This window comes from Capra hircus, chromosome 11 (genome assembly GCF_001704415.2).
Source record: "Capra hircus breed San Clemente chromosome 11, ASM170441v1, whole genome shotgun sequence".
NCBI classification, from domain to species: domain Eukaryota; kingdom Metazoa; phylum Chordata; class Mammalia; order Artiodactyla; family Bovidae; genus Capra; species Capra hircus.
Window position 1 is genome coordinate 10,081,717 of NC_030818.1, and position 20,853 is coordinate 10,102,569.

The window sequence follows — 20,853 nt, forward strand, 5'->3', positions numbered from 1 at the left end:
CAGGTGTCCAGCTTTGTGCCTGATCGAAGTCCACCCGGCTGCGCTCAGCGCGCAGGGTTTAACCCCGGCTGGTCCTCGGGGAAGACTAGCGTGTCCCCCCCGACCCGGAACGCCTCTGGGCCTCAGAGACTAGAGGTCCTGGAGTGGGCCTACAGGGGTCTGGCGGCACGGCGGGCAGCCCGTGCGGGCGGGGTGGGACCCCGCTAAGGCTTGGGCGTCGGTCGCCAGTGGGGCCCGGAGCCGGGCGCGGAGCCCCTGACAGCACAGGTACGGAGGCGGCGACCATGGCAACTGCCTCCTCCCCCGCCGTGTTCGCAAGGCTCTTGGCTGTGTTCTGGGGGCTCGGCGCTCGCCTGGGGCGCGGCGGGGAGCCCGGTGTGCCGGGCAGGGGGCGGCAGGGGTGGGCCGCGGTGGGGGTGGGCACCCGCCTGGGTCTGGCCTGGTCTGACCCGCCTGAGCTCTTCAGCCTGCCGGGGTCAGAGTGATTGCGTCTCCCAATTCTTCCGGAACTGCAGGGGTTCCCCTCCTTTCCTGGGAACGTGCAAGGCACTCCTGAACCTATTCCAAGCTACAGGTTTCCAGTGGGGCACATGGTTGAAAAGTTGTGTCAAACAGAAAAAAGAAAAAAGAGGACTAAAGCTGGAGGCCGATGTGCGTTTGGTGTGTCTGTCTCCCATTCCTGGGGTCCGCCTTAACTGGCAGGGTGACTCTTGAGCAGTCATGTTGCGCATCCCCCACACTAAATCACACAGATGAGGAGCTCCGCTGTTTTTCAAGAGGCGGTGATTTAGAAATGTACCCTCTTTTGTTCCAGTGTGGAGACCAGCAAGCTCATCCTGACCCCTTGCCAGTGCAGTATGCTTAAGGCACTGAGGGTCAGGGAACAATGAGGTGAAGGTTGACGTCCTTTACCTAGGCTACGGCCGAAGCCCAAGGCACGGGGATGTTAACATAGTAGTAAATGACAACTTTTTTCCCAAAAGGCTTTTTGTGCTCAAATATGTTTAGAAACTTCATGGTTCAAGTTTTCTCTTCCCAGGTGGCGCTAGTGGTAAAGAACTCCCGTGCCAACGCTGGAGACAGGTTCTATCCTTGGGTGGGGAAGATGCTGTGGAGGAGGGCATGGCAACCCACTCCAGTATTCTTGCCTGGAGAATCTCATGGACAGAGGAGCCTGGCAGTCTGTGGGGTCACAAAAGAGTCTGACTTAACTGAAGGAACTTAGCACGCAGCACGTGCATGTTTAGAAACTTCAGCTTTCAATATGCTAATAGTATTTTTACCAAGAATTTCCCACTGGAAGTATAGTATGCAGTTTCCCAAATTTGGGTGGAAAATACTATTTTTCTTGGGTATTGCCTCTTTAGCATATAAGACAGTTTGGAAAATGGAGTTCCAGAATTGGAAACTCAAGATTTGGAAGGGGTAGTTTAGGTCAGTGCTTTTCGAACTTGAATGGTGCATACACCTAGGGGTCTTGTTAAAGTACATGCTTTGGTTGGTTCTACATTTGAAACAAGTTCTTAGGTGATGCTGATGGTCCATGGACCACATACACTTTGAGCACAAGGGTGTAGGTCTCTGGGTTGAAACAGACCATGTTCTATTCCTTGCCCTCCAGAACAAGCTGCGCTGCTTTGAATAATCTCTTCCCCTGTCCAAGCCTATAAAATAGGAGACGGACTAGAGGAGCGCTACTGTTTCTTTCAGATCTTGTGATAGTTGAATTCCTTCTAAAATATTCTTGCCCAATGGCCAGTTTGGGCTTGAACATTTCTAGTAATGGGGAATTTACTGAATGTAAGGCATCCCATTTCATCACTAGATAGCTCAATACGGAAGTTTTTCATGTTGCTAAAATACATCTCTATAACTTCCATCTTGTTGATCCCTAGCTTATCTTTTAGAATCAGAGAAGTAAAAAATATAATTCCTCTTTAAAAGATGAGTCTTGGGAATTCCCTGGCAGTCCAGTGGTTAGGACAGTTCTTTCACTGCCGAGGGTCAGATTCAGTTCCTGCTCAGGGAACTAAGATCCCACAAGCTATGTGGCACAGCCAAAAGAAAAAAAAGATTCTTAAAGTGTGAGATGACCGTGTTTCTACCATGTTTCCCCCAAACTGAATTGTCCTTTATTCTTCCCTGGCATTGTTTCAGATTCCTGTCTCTTAAATCTCATCCTCCTGCGTGGAGGGTAGTGGAGTTGTAGCAGGACTTTGAAGGACGAGTGGGGCTTGCAAAACCAGGGGAAGCGTCCTAAGCGTTTGACAGTGGTGTGGAGATAGGTCAGATCCAGAACGGCTTGACTCAAGTAGGAAATGTTATGTCGCTGAAAGATTTGGGGCAAAGCGATATTTTACAGTGTGTAGTAGTCCTCCTGTAGTGTATGATGTGGTTGGAAATGAGGAGGGAGAGAGGCAGGGAGCCAGACAGGCTTCACATACCAGTAAAGATGGCCTAGGATGGTGACAATAGGAATGCCTTCTATTTATGTAACACTTTACAGAACTTTTCACAGACAGCCTTTCCTGGGAGGTAGGCAGAGCAGCTGTGACCCTGTTTTATAGACGGGGCACCAAAGAGGGTAAACGATTTGTCTTGGTTCTCAAAGCTATGACACGGCAGAGCAAAGTGATGACAGTGGTAGCGGAGGAGAAAGGAAGAATGCAGGAGACGATACTGAGAAAGAACTGATAAGTTGGGCCTGACTGAGCATGAGTGCAGAGGAAATGAAGTTGTTAGGGAGGAGTCGGAATGGCTGGGAAAATCATAGTACATGACTCACAGCTGCCATAACTTGTACTCTGACAGATCTGACATTGTTAGTAGCTCTTTGGAGTTAAAGGTCAGAAGGTATTGTAGAGGATTCCTAGGTTTAGCCTGTTTAAAGATACCAGGTGGTGTGTGGCAGCTTGGGTTACCTGTCCCATGCTGAGGGAAATGAGAACTGGGTGTTCAGTGTCCCCTGAGAAGGTAAGTGCTGAGCAGTTGACTGATTCAAGCCTATCTTAGGGTCCTTGCCATCCTGAAGTTTCTGGATGTGGTTTTATATAATTTTTCTTTCGAAGTTCCAGCTTGTACTGGTTGTACTTGGCTGACAAATTGGTTATCCAGTCTGACTTCCCTAAGCTCTGACGTATCCACTGAGGGTTTCAAGGAAACAGAGACTGGATCCCTGTCGCTCCTAAAACCTTACGAAAGCTATTTTCCCAGGTCTACACTTCCTCTGGAGCCTAGGGGTCTTTCTTTCTCTGTCCTTTTACCTTAGAAGCATATGAAATTGAGATTTATTGCCACTACTGAATTCCATAGGAACTGGGGCTGTCCCTGCAGTTTTAGTTTTTAGGCTCCTAACTGGAGAAGAAAGAGCTACCTTTGCTGGGGTGTATGTTGTATTTCCCCCATGGTGTCTCTGGGAAACCTATCAGAGCCAACTTATATCCCTAGAGCCTGATGTTGGTACAGGCTTCTATTCAGCATTGAGTATCTTCTCTGTTCAGTGCTTAGGATAACTGAGATGAATAAAAACTCTGCCCTGGAGGAATTCATGATGGGATAAGGAAGACAGTACTGTAAGGAAGCTTCCCTGGTGGCTCAGAGGTTAAAGCATCTGCCTGCAATGCGGGAGACCTGGGTTTGATCCCTCGGTCAGGAAGATCCCCTGGAGAAGGAAATGGCAACCCAGTATTCTTGCCTGGAGAATCCCATGGACGGAGGAGCCTGGTGGGCTACAGTCCGCGGGGTCGCTAAGAGTTGGACACGACTGAGCAACTTCACTTCACTTTGCTATTGTAAGGAAAATATGGTCTTGTAAAAGAGATATTTCCAAAGATCTCTGTGAGTGCAGAGAAGGGAATGACAGCTCCATATGGAGACATCAGGAGAATCTTCAGGAAAGAAGTGATGAGTAAGTAGAGCCTTGAAGATGAAGAGAGAGAAAGGACATGGTGATGTTTGCAACATCTGCAGAAGCATAAGAGAGATGGATCCAAGTTTCTAAGAGGATTTGGGAATCAAAGAAGGGGTGACTGACGAGATTAGATTCATAATGAGGCCAGGTTTTAATGGTCTGTAGTTTTGCTCTAAGATGCACTTTTGTGGGAGGGAAGTCTCTGGAGGTTTTCAGGCAGGGAGGTGATGTGCTTATATTTTGGGAAGCTAATTGTGGAAATAGACTGAAGGGGGAGGATCTGGATAAGGAACATCAGGAGAATCTTGTAATAACCTGGGCTTGGCTTCGGGCTGAATTAAGGATTAGTGAGGATGGGAAGAAGGGGAGGAATCAGATTGTAGAGACAGAGATTCCCTGATGTAATGACTAATTGAGAACAAGAGAGGGAATTGTCCAGGATGACTCAGTTTTCTATGCTGGATGGATGGTGGTACCAGTAAAAAGGAGAATATAGAAGAGGAACAGTTTCTGGGGGAAGATTCCACGTGTTTTGGGTCACGTTGAATTTGGGGGTCTGTGGCGCTTAGCAGATGGGTGGAAATGTGGGTCTGGAGTTCAGAAAAGAGTTTGTGCCTTGGGGTGGTGCATGATGCCATTGAAATGGATGATCCCAGTCATGCTTGCAGAAGGCTGAAGATGATAGAGGGAATGACAAGGCTTAGTGGGCAAGGTAAGAGAATGTTGTCCAGGGAGCTACAGAGGAAGAAGTTGCAGGAGGAGAATCAGCAGCCTCTGTTGCTACAGGGAGGTCGAGGAGGATGAGCTTGGAAAATGTACGTGGAGCTTGGGCAGTTAAGAGATTGTGGTTACCAGGACTCTTATTTTTTTTTTAGTGTGCGCAGCTGTAGTGGAGTCATAAGGACAGGAGGTAAGTGAATTGAAGAGTGGATGGAAAGTGAGGATAAGGAGGGTGTGCTTGAGTAGTTTGGCAAGGAAGGAAGAAAGGAAGATGGTGGCAGCTTGTGGAGGAGTAGCAGAAACAAGCGTCAGGTTTTTCTGGAAGTTTCGAGCATGGGTTATCTGATGAGAGGTCACATTTGAAGGTACAACGGAAAAGATGATCGCAGAGGAGGGTGGAGGGTTACCTCTGAAGAGAAGACATCGTTTCTTTTGAAGAGGAATGACTGAAAAAAGGGAAAGAATGTAGGAAGAAAGAGGCAATGATGGACACATCTAAATTTGCAAATAGGGTCCGTTTCCTTTCTCAGCAAGGTTGTCTGTTGGGGGAGGGGTTCTGGTGTGGGCTCAGATAGGAACAGGGACTTGAGAGTGGCAAGGGAAGGCTTGAAACGACTGTCCAGAGAGGAGAGGGAAAGAGAGCAGACTCAAGGTCGCTCCAAGAACGTTGCATACCCTCTGAACTTGAATCCTGCACTGAGGTCTCTCTTTTCCTCTTCTTCGTGATAATTATGGCTGTCATTTATTGAATGTGTCATACCAGGCACTCTTATAAGTGCTTTTCGGCCTTGTTAGAAAAGTTTTGTTATTACCTGTGTTTTACAGAAGAAGAAATTGAGGCATGGAACAGTAGTATTTATGTTTGATGAATCTCTTACTTCTGCAGAAATGTCATGCCTTCTCTGAGGCATCAGAGAAAGACAGAAATTTACTCCCAAGTCCCAGCTTCTGGTCTTGAGGGGCTGGAGTTTAGGGCTGATAAGGAGGGAGCCTTACCAGGCAGGTCTGTGGGTATGATAGTGGATGGGTGGGCAGGGTGGTGGGGTCAGTGTTGCTGCTATCTTTTTGCAACTACATATGGAATTCTGAAATCCTGATGTGACTTCCCAGCAGCCTGACTAGAAGGACAAGGGACTGTAATGATTTGTTACGTATTGCAGGCTGACACTGTGTCACTTGAGATGGTGGATAAGAAAAGAGATCTTGTCTCAGTCAGCCAGAAAAAATTTTTTTCTGTCAGTTATGGGACTAGGCAGATCTATAACCTTTCATAATAACATACATTATTAACACTCAGCTTTGGTGTTTTCCCCATTGGTGTGATAGAATTTGTCGGTAAGGTGCACACCTGACCTGAGTGAAAGAGGAGAATGATGAGATGGCATGGATGGAAGAGAATGGACTTACCTTTTCCTGCTGCAGCCACTGGAGCATCATTTCTGTGTCCTTCCTCTTGAGGTTGCCATGGATACGCCTTTGCTTGGTGACTTGAGGGGATTGATTTCCGTTATGATCAGTTGATGACGTGGGTTTAAAAAGAGAAAGGACAGAATGCTCTGCTTCTGAGGAGTGGCTGGTGAGCTGCCCAAAAGGCAGAGCCAAGCATAGCCGAGGTGGCTGTGGCTTTGCTGGCTGCTTTGGGTTTTGCTGAAGTTGTGAAATGGTGCATCTCTCTCTCTACAGCGCAGGCTCAGGGTTCCCTGTCCGCAGGGTCCTAGTGCCAGGGGCTTGTTGATTGATCGAGGGGAGGAAGCAGCAGGAACTTTGAATAGTCTGTTAAGTAGGACTCCCACTAGCTCTGGGAGGGTTGTGGTTCTCGAATACAGGGCTGCACTCAAGTGCCTGTTGCCTTCCTGCAAAAGCGCCTTTCTTGAGGATAAGTGAGGCGTATTGTGTAGCTTTCCTTGCTGGCAGTCTGGGCTCTTTGGAAGTGGGTCTGGCAGTCACTGGGTATTCCTAGAGGGGAATATCCTGGGAGGGAGTAGACCTGTTTTCAGTTTGGGAGAGGGCTACAGAAATTTCTGGGGATAAATGAGAGCTTGGAGAGGTTAAAAAAAAAAGTCTGTTTAGGGTCTAGGTCCTGTCTCTGAGATTTACAAGGCAGGAACAGAAGGCTCCGTGTATCTTCTTTCTGGGTATATCCGGAATCCAGCCTTCCAAGCTTCCAGTCCCCAAGCTTCTGTTCCCCTCTCCTTTCCAGACTCTTGAGGGACTTATATCCACACGTATCCCTCCCCCACTAGTGCTTTTAGAGATGAACAACTGCACCCTGGTTTTAAGAAAATCCATATCTTGCTGATTACCTTTATGTTTCATTTTATCTCTTTGCAACCAAATCAAAATACCCAGTGCCTAATGCAGTTCAGTTCAAGTGGGTGGACCCTGCTGTCAGACTGCCTGAATTTCAGACCTCTATAGGTGGAGTCAGAGAAAGCAAACGATTGGGTTAGCCCAGGATCAAGGTTTGGTAAGGTGAGACAAGAAGAGGTCAGGGGCTCAAAGGATACTGGTATACCAGTAAAAAGCAAGGTGGAAATGGTACAGACTCTTCCTCCTTAATTCCCAACAGTCTTCTTCTTTTCCTGCCATTTCTGAAATGTTCACCAAGTCCACTGGTAACCTGTTTATCAGACTTAGATTTGTGTCCCTCATCTCTTCCCGTTTTCCTACTTTTTTTTTTTTTTAAGCAATTTTCAATGTCATTGGGAAGGAAGATGGGTTAGAAATCCAGGGAGTATCTGTCTTCTGGTTGGGGTAACACATAACTTGTAATTGTTCTGTGTGACTTGGGATGGGTCCCAAAGATGCTGTTGAAGGGCCACCTGCCTGTTGTTGTTTAGTCGCTTCAGTCATGTCTGACTCTCCGCGACCCCATGAACTGTAGCCGCCAGGCTGCTCTGTCTGTGGGATTTCCCAGGCAAGAATACTGGAGTGGGTTGCCATTTCCAGCTAGTCAAATGTGCCCCAGTGGCTATGAGGCTTAGATGAGTTGTTTGACTTTTGAGACTTGTAAAATGAAAATAATGGAACCTGTGTTGTCTTCATCACAGGTTCGTGTTGGAAGGAGATCGTGAAATTCATATGTTAGTGGTCACAGTTAAATTTGCCCCTGAGAAGACCTCGTGACTTATTTCCTCTCTCTTAACATGTTCGGTTTCCCTTCTCAACTCTGTTATCATCATTCTCATTGCTCCTGCTTGAGAAATCCGAGGTTTATTCATTCCTTTACTTATCCATGCACTCATCTTTCCATCCTCTTATTCGTGCAACATCTGAGTTCCTACTGTGTGCAGTTGCCATTGATGTACCCTCTCAGTGGTGATGAAGACAGTGTCTACAGTTTGTTGAACACGTATTCTATGCTAAGCGCTGTGCTAAGTGCTTTACTTCTGTCTTAGTTAATCTTCACAACATCCCTGTGAGATAAGTATTATTTCCCCCCTTTTTTCAGATAAGGTAATGAGGGCTCCGAAAATGTGTTACCTAGAGTGATACCAGTGAGGAAACGGGAGAACCAGAGCTGTACCCAGACCTGCCCATCTCCAGAGCCCGTGCAGGCCTGCTTGCTGCTGCTTTCCCCACGTTTGATCTATTGTAGTTCCTCCTCAGAGTTGGTTTTTTTTTTAGGTAGTGTCTCTGAGTTGGTCCATTTCTTCTTCCCTTTCTTTTTCTCTTATGAGCCTAGTTCAGACCTCCTACCGCCCTCATTATTGCCGTTAGCGTCCTTGCTGTCATCCCTGTCTTTATCAAGTTGCTATGCCTCAGCCCCATCCCTCTGTCCGCCACCTGTTTGACGTTCCTAAAACAGTTTTCACTATGCCAGTCTCCTGTTCGGGAAGAGTCCGGCTTCCTGTTGCTATTGGATCCAATTCATCTATCTCTACCTGTTGTTAAACTCCCGAATCTATCCATATTTACCTTCTAATACATCTCAACATCAGTGTTAGTTCTTTCAGTAATATTTGACACCGAGAGTGACGGAATCATAAAGAGGAAACGTTGTGGAGTCTGCCTTAACAGGCTTACAGTTTGATAGGAGAACTCATCTAGAATTCTTTATTTCAGCCAAGCTAGGCATCTTTAATCTTCCCCACTCAAGCAGAATTATCCTTTGTCTACTCATACTGTCGTCACAAATTATGCTTGTAGGCCTTTCCTTTCCACATATTCCACCCCCCGCCCCGCAAAAAACCCCTCATATAAGACATAATCAAGTACCCCTGTTCTTTCTAGCTCACCTTGCTCCTCTCTGTAGTTCCTTATAATATGTATAGCCTAGACGTTTAAGACCTGTCGAGCTTTTGCACTTTTTATAGAGCACTTTTATATGCTTTATCTTGAGTATTAATGTAGATATGCCAGGTGACAGTCTCACTTTATAGAAGAAGCAGCATCCGAGAAGTTAGATGACTGTATAGACTTGTGTTGCTGGGGAGCTCTGTGGTGTCCTCAGATGTGTGCTCCTCTGAATCTTGGAAGGTAGTGTGGTCTGGAGGAAGAGCGTGTTTTGGAGGCCTAGAACTATGTGTGGTAACAGAGGGTAACAGTGCACATGGTTCTGATTCAGGCTTTGGCTATAGTTTTGGCTCCTCTCCTTGTCTTCCGTGTCACTTCAGAGAAGTCACTCACTTCTCCAAGCCCCAGCTTCTTGTCAGCGTTGTTCCTAGCCTGCCTCTCTGTGGGGTTATTTTGATGTCCGGATTTGATGATAACTTTTGTTATTAGCTAACTTTTGTTGAGTACTCACTGAATACCAGGCGCTGTCCTAAATGTCATACATGGATTGTCTCAGCTAATCCTCACAGCAGCTCTGAGATGTTCTTTGCTCGCGGTTGACAAATGAGCAGATTGAGGCGCAAAGATGTTAAGCAGCTGGACCAAGTTTTTGTAGCTATCAAATGGCGAAGCCATGAATTGAATGTAAGCAGTCTGAGTCTAGAACTGGTACTCTTAACCACAGTACTAACGAGTGTTTTTTAAGGTGCTCTGTAGACTGTAAGGTGCTCTGAACATGCAGAAGTCCAGTTTGCAGGGAGCTGCGTGGCCCTGCGTAATGGTGAATAGGGAAAGGAGGGGGCAGCATGGACATGTTGCAGGAGAGAGAAGTGGTTTCCTAGGGGTCTGACCAGCTTTGGAGATGGGGAGAGGTGTTTCGGGGGCCCTGTATCTGGCTGTTGGCTGTCATTCTACTGTTAGGCTATCTGGTTTTCCTTTGAAAGTGGAATGGAGGAAGACCCTGTTCGGCCAGTGAAGCCCACCATGGACGAGACAGGTAGCCCTCGGCCCAGGGGATCTACGTCCATACTGACCTGGGGGAGCCATAGGTCAGACCCTAGGACAGTCTGGTTGGCTACTTAGGGGCATGGCAACCTTTGCCAGTTTGGGGGAAGCTGGAGTACTTGACTTGCTTTGCTGTGTGTGTGTGTGTGTCTGTGTGTGTGTCTGTGTGTGTGAGTGTGTGTGTGTGGAGTTGCCTCTATTGCTGCTTTTCCTTTGCTATATATTGGGCATGGGCCTGGCTGCTCTGGCCCAGGGTGAGATTGAAATTTAAACCCTGATCACGTGGGTTTGAACCGGGCTCCCAAGTTTAAAAAGGAGAGGGAGAAGGAAGAGCATCAGAAGGGGGTGAGAGACCCTTCTGGCTGGGAGAGGCCCTGGCAGCTGATTGTTTGGAAGTGTCACTTGAAGCTGGCAGGGCTGCTGCCCTCTAACATCGTGGGGGTGGGCGGGTGGCAGAGGGTGAGGGGGTGCAGACCAGGAGAGTCATCAGGGCTGTGCTCCCAGCGTAGGACAGTGTCCTCTAGAGGTGAGTGTTGAGAGTCTGTGGCGTGGGCCCTCCTCGCCTCCTCGCTGTCTGTCTGGACTGGCCCAGGTGCAGCAGGGGGGCACTAGGACCCAGAGGCTAGCTCGGTTCCTGACAAGTCTAGAGCAGCACTAGCGCAGAGTGAGACTCATCAGCTGGCAAGCAGGATTCGGTGTCTCTGGGTTCAGGAATCCTCCAGCAGCAGAGGGGACTTGCTCCTCAGCCCCTTTCTCCATTCCCTCCCCTACCCCAGTAGGCCACCCAGTGAGGTCCATGGACGGGGGAGGGCCACGCCTGCCGGCTTCTGTGTTTGTCCATGAGGGCCTGGAGCCCTAGCCCTCCTGCCTAGGTCTCTGCCTTTTCTCTCTGTCTTTGGTCAGCTGGGGGTGGGGGTGGAGGCCGAGTGAGCAACATGGCCCAGAGCAAGAGGCACGTGTACAGCCGGGTAAGTGGCCCTGATCTGGGATGGCCATGGGAGGGCTGCTGGAGAAGGCCTGGTGCCTGTGGACAGTGCTGTGGGGGCTGGGAGACAAAGCTGGACTCGGCCGGGGCCACTCGCAGCCCTGATGGGGTTAGACCGCATAGGCGTCCCTTCCCAGAGTTGGGCCCTTTGTGGGTACTGGTGAGGCCTGACCTTTGACTCTAGCTGGACCGCAGGCCAGAGGTTCCTGAGGGGGCCGGACTTGTCCTGGGGATTTCAAATGGGGCTGGTGGGTTGGAATGGCCTTTATTGTTTGTCGCTTGCTTTCTTGCTCTTCGGGCTCAGATTGGCTCTGTAGCCACTGTGTGTCCACCTGGTCCTGAGGTTTATTAGGGTTAGGACGGTGGTGACAGTCTCTGACTTTGGGGCCAGCCCTGATGTGCCTGTTAGCTCCCTTTATTGTCAGGTCCATGAGAGCTGCTCAACTGTCCCAGGTATGATTTGGCCTCTCATAGCCCCTGGGAATGGCATCCTCGCCTTCTTGGATGAGTTCTTTGGGGAAGAGAGTTGGGCAGTGACTGGCTCTGGCAGAGCTTCCTTAGGAAGCCAAGCGGGAGCGTCAGAAGGGAGCTCTGTGAGGTCTTCAGGTCCATGCTGTCACTTCTTCATGCCTCATTCTCTGTTGCGAGGCCCCTGGTTCATGGAGCTGCTGTTGCTAAAAATGGCTTAGGTGTGATTTTCTTCTAAGCCATGGGCCTGTTTGGGACCTAATTTCATGTCTTGTCATCACGAGTATGTCAGAAGCCGAGAGCTTCCCAAGGACAATGTTTAGTCTATTCCCTTGGCTTGCCTATTCATTTGGGCCACTGGGCAGAGTCGGGGGACAGTTTGCAGGACAGATCTGAGATACCAGATTGGCCTAGCCTGTATATATTTATTTGTAGCAAGATAGCATGAGTGAAGGATCTCCAAAGCTTATAGATGGAGTTGATTGACCAGGGCTGAGGCCTGGAGTTAAGTGGTTGAATGGGCTTGGTGAGGCATCTCGGGGTGTCATGGTGGTGGGGGGGGGGGTCAGGTTGTAGAGGAGGCCCAGTTGTGTGCCGCTGAAAGGGAGAGGCCTGAGAGAGCCGTGTGAGCCTCCGGGAGGACAGGCAGAGGCAGGGAGGGGAGCCGGGCTCTGCGCGAACACTCACTGGCTCACCTGTCTTCCCAGCTCCGGCTTCTGTGTCAGGCACTGGGTTGTGGGGAACCACTGTAAACAGTTAACTCGCTTGAGCTTCATTCCCCTCCTAGGGGACAGTGCTCCTGAGAAAGTAGTCATGTGGAGTGACATTCACAGATCTATCAATGAATTCTGATTTATTAAAGTTAAATATAAACTCCTAAAAATTCTCACAGATTCCAGGGGAGTTTGAAGAAGTTTTATAACATAACACTGACATTTTTCCAAAAGAAATTTGGTAGGTGTTGGCGGGGGGCACTCTAATTTGAGAATGGGGTTCAGGCAAGTGAATTCTGGTCCTTTTTCAGGCCAGGATGCTGACTGGGGCCTCTCTTTTATATTAGGATGACACCCTTAACTTGAGGCTCTTAACTGTGTATGTTTGCGTGTGTCTTTCAGACTCCCAGTGGCAGCAGAATGAGTGCTGAGGCAAGTGCCCGGCCCCTGCGAGTGGGCTCCCGTGTGGAGGTGATTGGAAAAGGCCACCGTGGCACCGTGGCCTATGTTGGAGCCACACTCTTTGCTACTGGCAAATGGGTAGGTGTGATCCTGGATGAAGCAAAAGGCAAGAACGATGGAACCGTCCAAGGCAGGAAGTACTTCACTTGCGATGAAGGACATGGCATCTTTGTGCGCCAATCCCAGGTACTCACTTCCTGCTGTGTGTGTGTGTGTGTGTATATGTGTGTGTGTGTGTGTGTGTGTGTATACACGCGCTGTTGCATGTGCAGCTGGTGTGTTGGTGTTCTCTTTTCCTGGGCATGAGCCTGAGTCTCTGGTTGGGAGAGTGGGAGGTAACGAGGGAGGGAAGATCGAGAGCTATGCTTAGGGAATCTGCCCTGTATTCTAGGCTTGCTTAGGGCCTGAAGAGGGGCCCATATTACATCCAGCCTTGGTCTAGCTATACTGAGTCTATTTCTGTGGCCTCAGATCCAGGTATTTGAAGATGGAGCGGATACTACTTCACCAGAGACACCTGATTCCTCTGCCTCAAAGGTCCTCAGAAGAGGTAACAACCACCCACTTAAGTTCCCCCCTCACATGCAGGAGTCCCCAGGACTTCTCCCCAGAACAGGGGGCCGCAGTGCATCCTGAGACTTTCTGTCACCACCATATTCTGTTGTTACGTCTTGCCTACCCTGCCATGACGTTCTCTGCTCCTGCCCCTCCACACAAACGCATGCTTTGTTTCTGTTTGCATTCTACAGAGGGAGCTGACTCAAATCCAAAGACCAGCAAACTGGTAAGTAGTCAGGGATGGGAGTGGGGAGTAATGGAGGACAGAGGGAGAAGAGAAAGGAGGGAGGCCCATACTAGATCTTACTCCTCTGCTGCTTCCGCCCGAGGCAGTGAACTGAGTTAGCCTTTCCAGGGTCTGTCCTCTCTGAGAAGGAAACTTTTCTGGGTGTGAGTTGCCGCTTTAGGTGTAAAGGTGCTAGCAGGGAAAAGCTACCAACGCCCAGAAGCTCTGGGTCTGTTGGAACTGAGGCTGGGGGTGAAAGGGAGGACCGGTCTGCCCCTAGTAGTGTTGTTGCCAACTTCCTACCTTTTGGTACCTGAGGCTGCCGTCATCTGATGGATGTAGGGTAGGGGGTAAGGTAAAAACTGGAGGAGGAAGGTGCTCTCTGGTTCACAAGTAAGTGGAAAGGAGCTGGGCCCTCTGCCATCTTTTCAGGTTGTATGTAGAGGGCCCACTGCAGCTCCCCTCCGCTGCTCTGCACAGGGTGTGTGAGGTGGGGCTCCCAGCTCTCCAGCTCCTCTGGGCAGGGTGTGGACCTCCTGGAAGCTGATCTTGAGGGAGGCCTCATCTCACTTACCCTGGCCTTGACAGTGACCTGCTCCTCCCATACCGGTGTTTGCCTGTTGGTCTTAATACCTACACCCAAGATGTCTGACCAGCTAGCACAGTGTGTTGTTTAAGTCTGTTCTCTAACTCTGCCCTTTCCAACTCCTCATGCAGCGGGGACTGAAGCCTAAGAAGGTGGTGTGTTTACTATTTGTGCCTGGGTGGGTGAGGGCCGTGAGCCCCCTCCCCAGCTGTCTTGCATGTCCTTGGGCTGCTTCATGCATGTATGTGTGACCTTGGGGCTGGGATGGCCAGAGGAAATGGCAGCCTTGGCTTTCAGAGTTCCTTTGAGGGGTGTCCAGGCCCAGATCGTGTTAGGGACGATCCCCACTCCTCCTCACACTCTGCCCATCGCCTCGGGACTTCTAGTCAGAGACTCCAAGCATTTGACTGTAAATAGAGCAGCATGGAGGAGAGCATTGACTGGGTTACAGTGGATTCTCACTTAGCCTGAACTTAGGGTCAGTGGGAGGAGGGACTGGGGGTGTGGAGGTGAGGAGGTTAGCTAAGTAGGTGGGAGGTCAGGGAGCCGAGCACAGGAAGAGCAGTGCTGAGTGGAGAGCCTGAGTGGGGCCTGCTTCTGGTGCTGTGGCCAGAACGCACACCTTTGCTCTGCTCCGTCCTTCTTTCCCCGCCTCTTCCTTCCTCTGGTGGTGTGCCCGGGGCCTGCCTCCCGCACCTCACAGCCTTCCATCAGCCATCGGTGGAGTGGGGCTGCCAGCCCTGAGACTTGCAGTCTGAAGCTGCTGCATGCCCACTTCCTCACACCAGCGCGTGCCTTCGGGCTGTGCCCGAGCGCCTCCGACCTGCATGTGCCTGTCTGGCCTCTGTGCTGTGCTGTGCGTGTGAAGTTCTGTGATTTCTGTGTTACCCGTCTGTGTCAGGACCTTCTGACTCTGCATGGAGAGCTGTTAGACTGGGGCAGTGGGAGGGGAGAGCGAAACTTCTCTGTTTTGATTTCTGGTTGGTGGTGGGTCCTCACTTTGGAGTCTTGCCTTGGAAGAGACGACATGATGGTCCTTGCTTTGGGGCCCTGGCTTGGGAGGGGATGGGGGTATACGAAGGAAGATCATTCTCTAAAGGATGCTGGGCCCATTCCAGGAACTTGGCTTCTTCCCTTGATTATTGGCTCCTGGTTGGGGCTCCCATCTTGCATCAGACCCCAAATAGAGAAGAGCATGGACCTGCAGTCTGCTGTCTATGGAGGGGTTCTGGCTGCAGTCTGATCTGACCATGGGTGGGATGTGAGCCGTGCCCAGATCCGGCTGACTAGGGAAGTGTAGCAAAGCCTAGTAGGCTGCCTGCGCTGGGGTGCAGCACCTCCTGGGCTCGGGGTGCAGCACCTCCTGAGCTCACGGTCAAGTTGTTGAGTCCTTCCCTGGTTCTTTCTCTCCAGTGCTGCTCTCGCAGAGCATCACTTAACACAGGAAACAGGGAGCTAGCACAGAACAAAAGAAGGGACTTTGAGGGGCAGGGTGGAAGAGGGGGCCCAGATGTCTCTGGAAGGTGCCCAATCCTTTCTGGAAGCTCTGTAGAGGCAGGCTCTAACCTGCCCACAACCCAGGGAGAGTTGGGAAGGGAGCCAGATGCTGTCATTAGAGCTGCTACTGCCCAGATGGAATGTTCTCCGGGTTTCTTAGTGTGCCCCGCAGAGCCGATGCAGGAGTGCTGGGTGTGTGCGCGCCTGATGAGCCACCAGCAGGGTATCAGCGGTGTGTGTAAGAGACAGAAGTAGAGTTGACGGGGTTGTAGACTGAGGGGAGTGTGAGTATGAGAGAGGCCTGATGAAGCAGTGAGGTCCCATGTCCCTGTGCAGTGATACCCTGGTTCCAGAGAGGTCATCACAGAAATGGGACAGCCCCCAGCCCAATTTCTTTGAGCAAATCCTTGGGGATGCGGGAGAGGGAGGAGCCATCCAGAACCTGTTCTTTGGAGGAGGAAGCAGGGCGGGTTTAGCAGAGGACTTTGTCCAGTCAGGAGGAGGAGGAGGAGGAGCCATCAGAGCCTGGTGGTTGCTAGGTGACTGAGGAGCAGTGGCTCCACCCCTCGTGGAGCAGAGGAGGGTGGGTGCATGACGTCAGGTGGAGCTGGTGCGGCGGCCACTGAGGCTGCCGTCAGCCTAAGCTGGCGAACTAGGCCGGGGGCCTCCCCAGTGCCTCTCCGGTGCTGCCGGAGCCTGGCCGACCCCACCGTGCACCGGTGGGGGCTTCTGCATCTGAGCTGCAGCCGTTCGCCAGCTGGGGAGCTGCCGGGCCGGGGAGCTGAGGCTGCATTGTTGGGATTTGATACACTAATCTCCTGTCTCCGCCGCCTTTCCCTCTGTTCGGTCTCTTTCCCTCCCTCCCTTGGCCTGTCCTTCCTCCTCTTTCCTCTCCTGGCTTTCTTTGGTTTTCTGCAATGATGAGACAGGCACCGACAGCCCGAAAGGTACTCTTGCTTGCTCTGGTCCTGCTGCCAGGTTGCCAGCGTGATGGTGGCAGCGGGCGCTGGGGTGGGGGTGGGGGCTGCTCGACTTGCTCTATCTGGTTGGGGGACGAGGATGGGGATGAAGGCGGGGGGCAGGGAGAGTGTGTGTCACTGCCATGCCCCACACCCTGGGCGTTTGCTCCCTAGTCTTCCTGCTCTTGGCTCTGAATCTGTGTTTTAGGCCTTGTACCCAGTGGCCTCACCAGCTTGAGCTTCAGGCAGCTTTTGCTGCAAACTGGCTCTGGATGTGTTTCCTAGGAGAGAATCTGGGGAAGCAGGTCCAGATGTCTTTGTGCCTCTAACAAGCCTACCTCACTCAACCTTTGCTAGAATGACACTTGGTTGCAATACTAGCATCCCTCCCCGACTGGGGTCCGTATCAGGGGCTTTCTCTAGAACAGTGTGTGACACATAGTTATGGAGGCTTAGCCCAGGGTAGTAGAGGTGGGGATTGGTCTCCCTGGGAGACCTAGAAGGGCCCAGGCCAAGTCTTGTGTTTGCCAGAGCTCTGAGCCCCTGGGTATCAAGAATACTGTTTGGGAGTTGGAGTTAATCATCTGTTTATCACTTTGCAATAGTCCGGGGTGGCTGATCTCCGATCTGGTGTAGGGCAGTAGTTTCCTATGCTGCTGCCTTCCCCCACCTCCTTTCTTGCAGCCGGGTGGGGTCACTGTGCTGAGCTCTGGGCTTCTGGCTAATGCAGTATTCATGGTTGTGACACCTGAGCCCTCTGCCTTGGGGATGGGGACTGCTGCAGGAACTGGTCCTGGGGAAGCGCGTGGGGGTGGGGCATATGGCCGCACTGTGCTCCCTTGGGGACCTGATCTCCCCTAGCTGGTTTCATATCACTGCTAGGCTTGTATCATCATTCTTGTCACGTGGTATTTCTCAGGAGTCCTGTGTGGAATCTAGCACTCTAAGGAAGGGGCTGACCTGGGAAAGTCCTTGGGAGTGGTGGATGGGCGGGGCTCTGGGCTGGAGTGGGAGAGGTGGTTGTGGGAGGACTCCTCTCTGGCCTCTGGAGACCCTCTCTACCAGCTGCTGGCTTTGGTCTCCTGTGGCTCAGCCTGGGAGACGGGGACATCATTTCCAGGGTGTCCGAAGGGGTGAGGCCTACAAGGGTAGGACAAAAGTGGGAGAAGGAACCAGTGGGAAATAGGAGTTCCATCCTGGAGTAGGATCAAGGTGACTCACGGGAAGGAGGGCACGGGAAGGAGGGCCGGGTCGGGGAGGAGGGAGGGACTGCTGACTGGAGCCTCGTGTCTGCTGCTTCTGCTCTCATTGCTGTCCCTTCTGCTGTCTGTCTTTCTGCCATTACCCTTTCTTTCCTGACTACTCCTCCTCTGGCTCCTGTTGCCTGTCCAGACTACAACTCGGCGGCCCAAGGTGAGGAAAAAACAGGCTTCTGTACCAGCCACTGCTGAGTGGACACAGATTTCTTAGGCGTGTGCATGTATGTGGCCTTTTGTATGAGCAAGTGCAAGTTGGTCACAGTGTGTCCTGGGTTCCCTTAAGGGGAGTGAGGGTTCTGAGGGTAAGGACAGGCCCCTCCTGGGAAAGTGACTTCCAGCTCTTAGGAGCATGTCTGAGCCAGCAGCTTGAGTGTAGAAGAGAAACGAGAGTGGTTGTGGTTAGCCAAGGCAGACTTTCTTGAAGAAGGGCATCTTCTTCCAGCCGCTTTTGACCGGCTTTTGGCGGGTGTGTGCGTGTGTGTGTGTGATGCTGGGGAAGGGGCAGGGAATTAGAAGAAATGTGAACAAGAACTTGGAACGTAAATGTCAGGGGCTACGGAGGTGGGTGTGTCTGTGAAAGGCCTTGGGTTGGGTCGTCCGTGGATAGCATGTGGTCTCTGGGTGTCAGCCCACTGGGAGGGCTTTAGGGCTCAGCGCTACAGGGAGGAGCACTGGGCAGGCCTGTCTGCTCTAGCACCTCAGCTCCACAGGGACCCGGGTACTGTCACCTGATTAGAGCCCCTCTGTCTTAGAGGAGGGAGGTGACAGATGGGTTGGTGGTACGGACCTTGTTTCAGAGGAGAGCCAAGGATTACAACTTTCACCCTGGCCCTTTTACTTGCAGGATCCCCTGAAATAGACCAGGGGGAGGAGGATGAGCTTGATGATTTATCAAAGTGTAGAGCCCAGGACCCCCAGTTTTAGCCCAGCCTTCTCTGGGAACGTGAGAATTAGAGATCGGTCTGTTCTTTCTCTCTGGGAATGACCCTGAGGCGCTTGTCCCCTCTGGGGGAGGTGGGTACAGGCCCAGAGCAACAGTAGCACTGGGAGTATTAAGAAATTGCTACAGTGATTACAAGTGGGTCACAAAAGGAATGGTCAAGGGAGTGAGGGCTTCTGCCCTAGCAGGGTAGTGCTAGACCTTGGAGGAATGTGGGGTCAGTGCCAAGGGAGGAGTCCGGTAATCGTATGTCTTCTTCCGTCCCTCCCTCCCCCGCCATCCCCCCACCCAAATCCCGCCCGGCCCTTTGTCACTGCCTCTGACTGTGGCGCTTTCCCTCTGCCCTTCACCTGCTTCTCTGTTCTCTCTGTCCTATGATCCTCTTTGCCTTTTTCCTTCTCTGTCACTTCCTTCACTGTATGCTTGTATTCTGTCTCACTCTCTTTCACCACCCCTGTCCCCTGCACTTTCTCTGGTCTGCCCCTGCCCTCTCGGAATAGCCCACCCGCCCAGCCAGCACTGGGGTAGCCGGGGCCAGTGGTTCCCTGGGCCCCTCTGGCTCAGCATCAGCAGGTGAGCTGAGCAGCAGTGAGCCCAGCACCCCAGCTCAGACTCCGCTGGCAGCACCCATCATCCCCACGCCGGCCCTCACCTCTCCTGGAGCAGTACTCCCACTTCCTTCCCCCTCTAAGGTAAGCTCTGGGTTTGGAGCAAAGAAGAACCAAGACACACAGGGGCCTGGGACCCCTGACAGGGTCTTAGAAGTTTCCCGGGTTGGCAGAGACCCAGAACCTTGGATTAGAAGGGTGGGGTCCCAGCATATAAGTATCCTATTACTGACTAAGCCACCCTTTCGCCTCTGCCCTTCTTCCACACTTACTCCATAGGGAGTGGGCTCTTCACAGATACTTGTATGCCACTTGCTTTGGCCCTGGACCTGGAGTGATATCTGCACACATGCCTGTCCTTCCTCTCCAGCTCAGTCTTGATGGGGAAAAGCGGGGAGGCTATGCACGGACTGAAGGGTCTCTCCTTTGCAGGAAGAGGAGGGGCTGAGGGCCCAGGTGCGGGACCTGGAGGAGAAGCTGGAGACCCTGCGGCTGAAACGTGCAGAAGACAAGGCAAAACTGAAAGAGCTGGAGAAACACAAGATCCAGCTGGAGCAGGTGCAGGAATGGAAAAGCAAAATGCAGGAGCAGCAGGCAGACCTGCAGCGGCGCCTCAAGGAGGCTCGGAAGGTGGGACTTGGGGTGAAGAGGGGCTCTGGGGAAGCCCGGGGCCCGAGGAGGCGGACTGGAAGCTGGAACTGGAGCCTGGACTGTCCTGTGAAAAGGTGCATGAGGCGTCTCTGTGATTGTACCTGCACCCTCCACTTCTCTTCAGGAAGCCAAGGAGGCCCTAGAGGCAAAGGAACGCTACATGGAGGAGATGGCTGACACTGCTGACGCCATCGAGATGGCCACGCTGGACAAGGAGATGGCCGAAGAACGGGCTGAGTCCCTGCAGCAGGAGGCCGAGGTGCTGCGGGAGCGTGTGGAAGAGCTCACTACTGACTTGGAAATCCTCAAAGCTGAGATTGAAGAGAAGGGTAAGGGGCCAGGAGCTGCCGGGGGCCAAGTGATGGGGTTGGACCCCTGACTGAAAGTATGAATGGTCTTCCCCAGGCTCAGATGGTGCCGCATCCAGTTACCAGCTCAAGCAGCTTGAGGAGCAGAATGCCCGCTTAAAGGACGCCCTCGTGAGGTAGGGTCCTCTCACTGACAGGCTCACTCGCCTGCCTCCAGATCTGTGAGTGACTTGATTCCTGGTCTTTCTCCTTCTCTCTTGCCATTTTCCCACAGAATGCGGGATCTTTCTTCCTCAGAGAAGCAGGAGCACGTGAAACTCCAGAAGCTCATGGAAAAGAAGAACCAAGAGCTGGAAGTTGTGAGGCAGCAGCGGGAGCGTCTGCAGGAGGAGCTGAGCCAGGCAGAGCGCACCATTGATGAGCTCAAGGAGCAGGTCTGAGCAGCCCAACCGCTTGCGCAGAGCACTGCGATGCTCGCCTTCCAATGTCGCCTCTGCCTTGGCGCCGCTCAGTCCTTCTCCTTGTTGGCTCTGTCTGACACAGGTGGATGCTGCTCTGGGGGCTGAGGAGATGGTAGAGACGCTGACAGACCGGAACCTGGATCTGGAAGAGAAAGTGCGCAAATTGAAGGAGACGGTGGGGGACTTGGTAAGAGAAGCGCAGACTGCTGACTTACGACCGTGATGGAGGGTATTTGGGAGAGACTTGCCGTGAGAAGGGTTG

The 20,853-nt window shown here is 51.8% G+C and overlaps 1 protein-coding gene across 11 annotated transcripts in view; it reads left to right on the forward strand.

Moving 5' to 3' along the window:
- Positions 13–20,853, forward strand: part of DCTN1 (dynactin subunit 1) — a 29,712-nt gene continuing 8,871 nt past the window's right edge. For 2 of the 11 annotated variants that reach the window (XM_018055015.1, XM_018055016.1), the window contains exons 1-10: positions 30–267; positions 12,479–12,724; positions 13,010–13,088; positions 13,288–13,322; positions 19,064–19,255; positions 19,604–19,801; positions 19,947–20,151; positions 20,228–20,306; positions 20,405–20,564; positions 20,674–20,778. In XM_018055015.1, coding sequence (XP_017910504.1) covers positions 12,497–12,724; positions 13,010–13,088; positions 13,288–13,322; positions 19,064–19,255; positions 19,604–19,801; positions 19,947–20,151; positions 20,228–20,306; positions 20,405–20,564; positions 20,674–20,778 — 1,281 coding nt within the window. In that variant the 5' untranslated portion in view covers positions 30–267; positions 12,479–12,496. Of the gene's footprint in view, positions 268–10,532; positions 10,879–12,478; positions 12,725–13,009; positions 13,089–13,287; positions 13,323–14,039; positions 14,061–16,018; positions 16,353–17,756; positions 17,778–19,063; positions 19,256–19,603; positions 19,802–19,946; positions 20,152–20,227; positions 20,307–20,404; positions 20,565–20,673; positions 20,779–20,853 lie in introns of those variants that run through there. The other 9 variants (XM_018055011.1, XM_018055006.1, XM_018055007.1 and 6 more) reach the window with 9 other exon arrangements.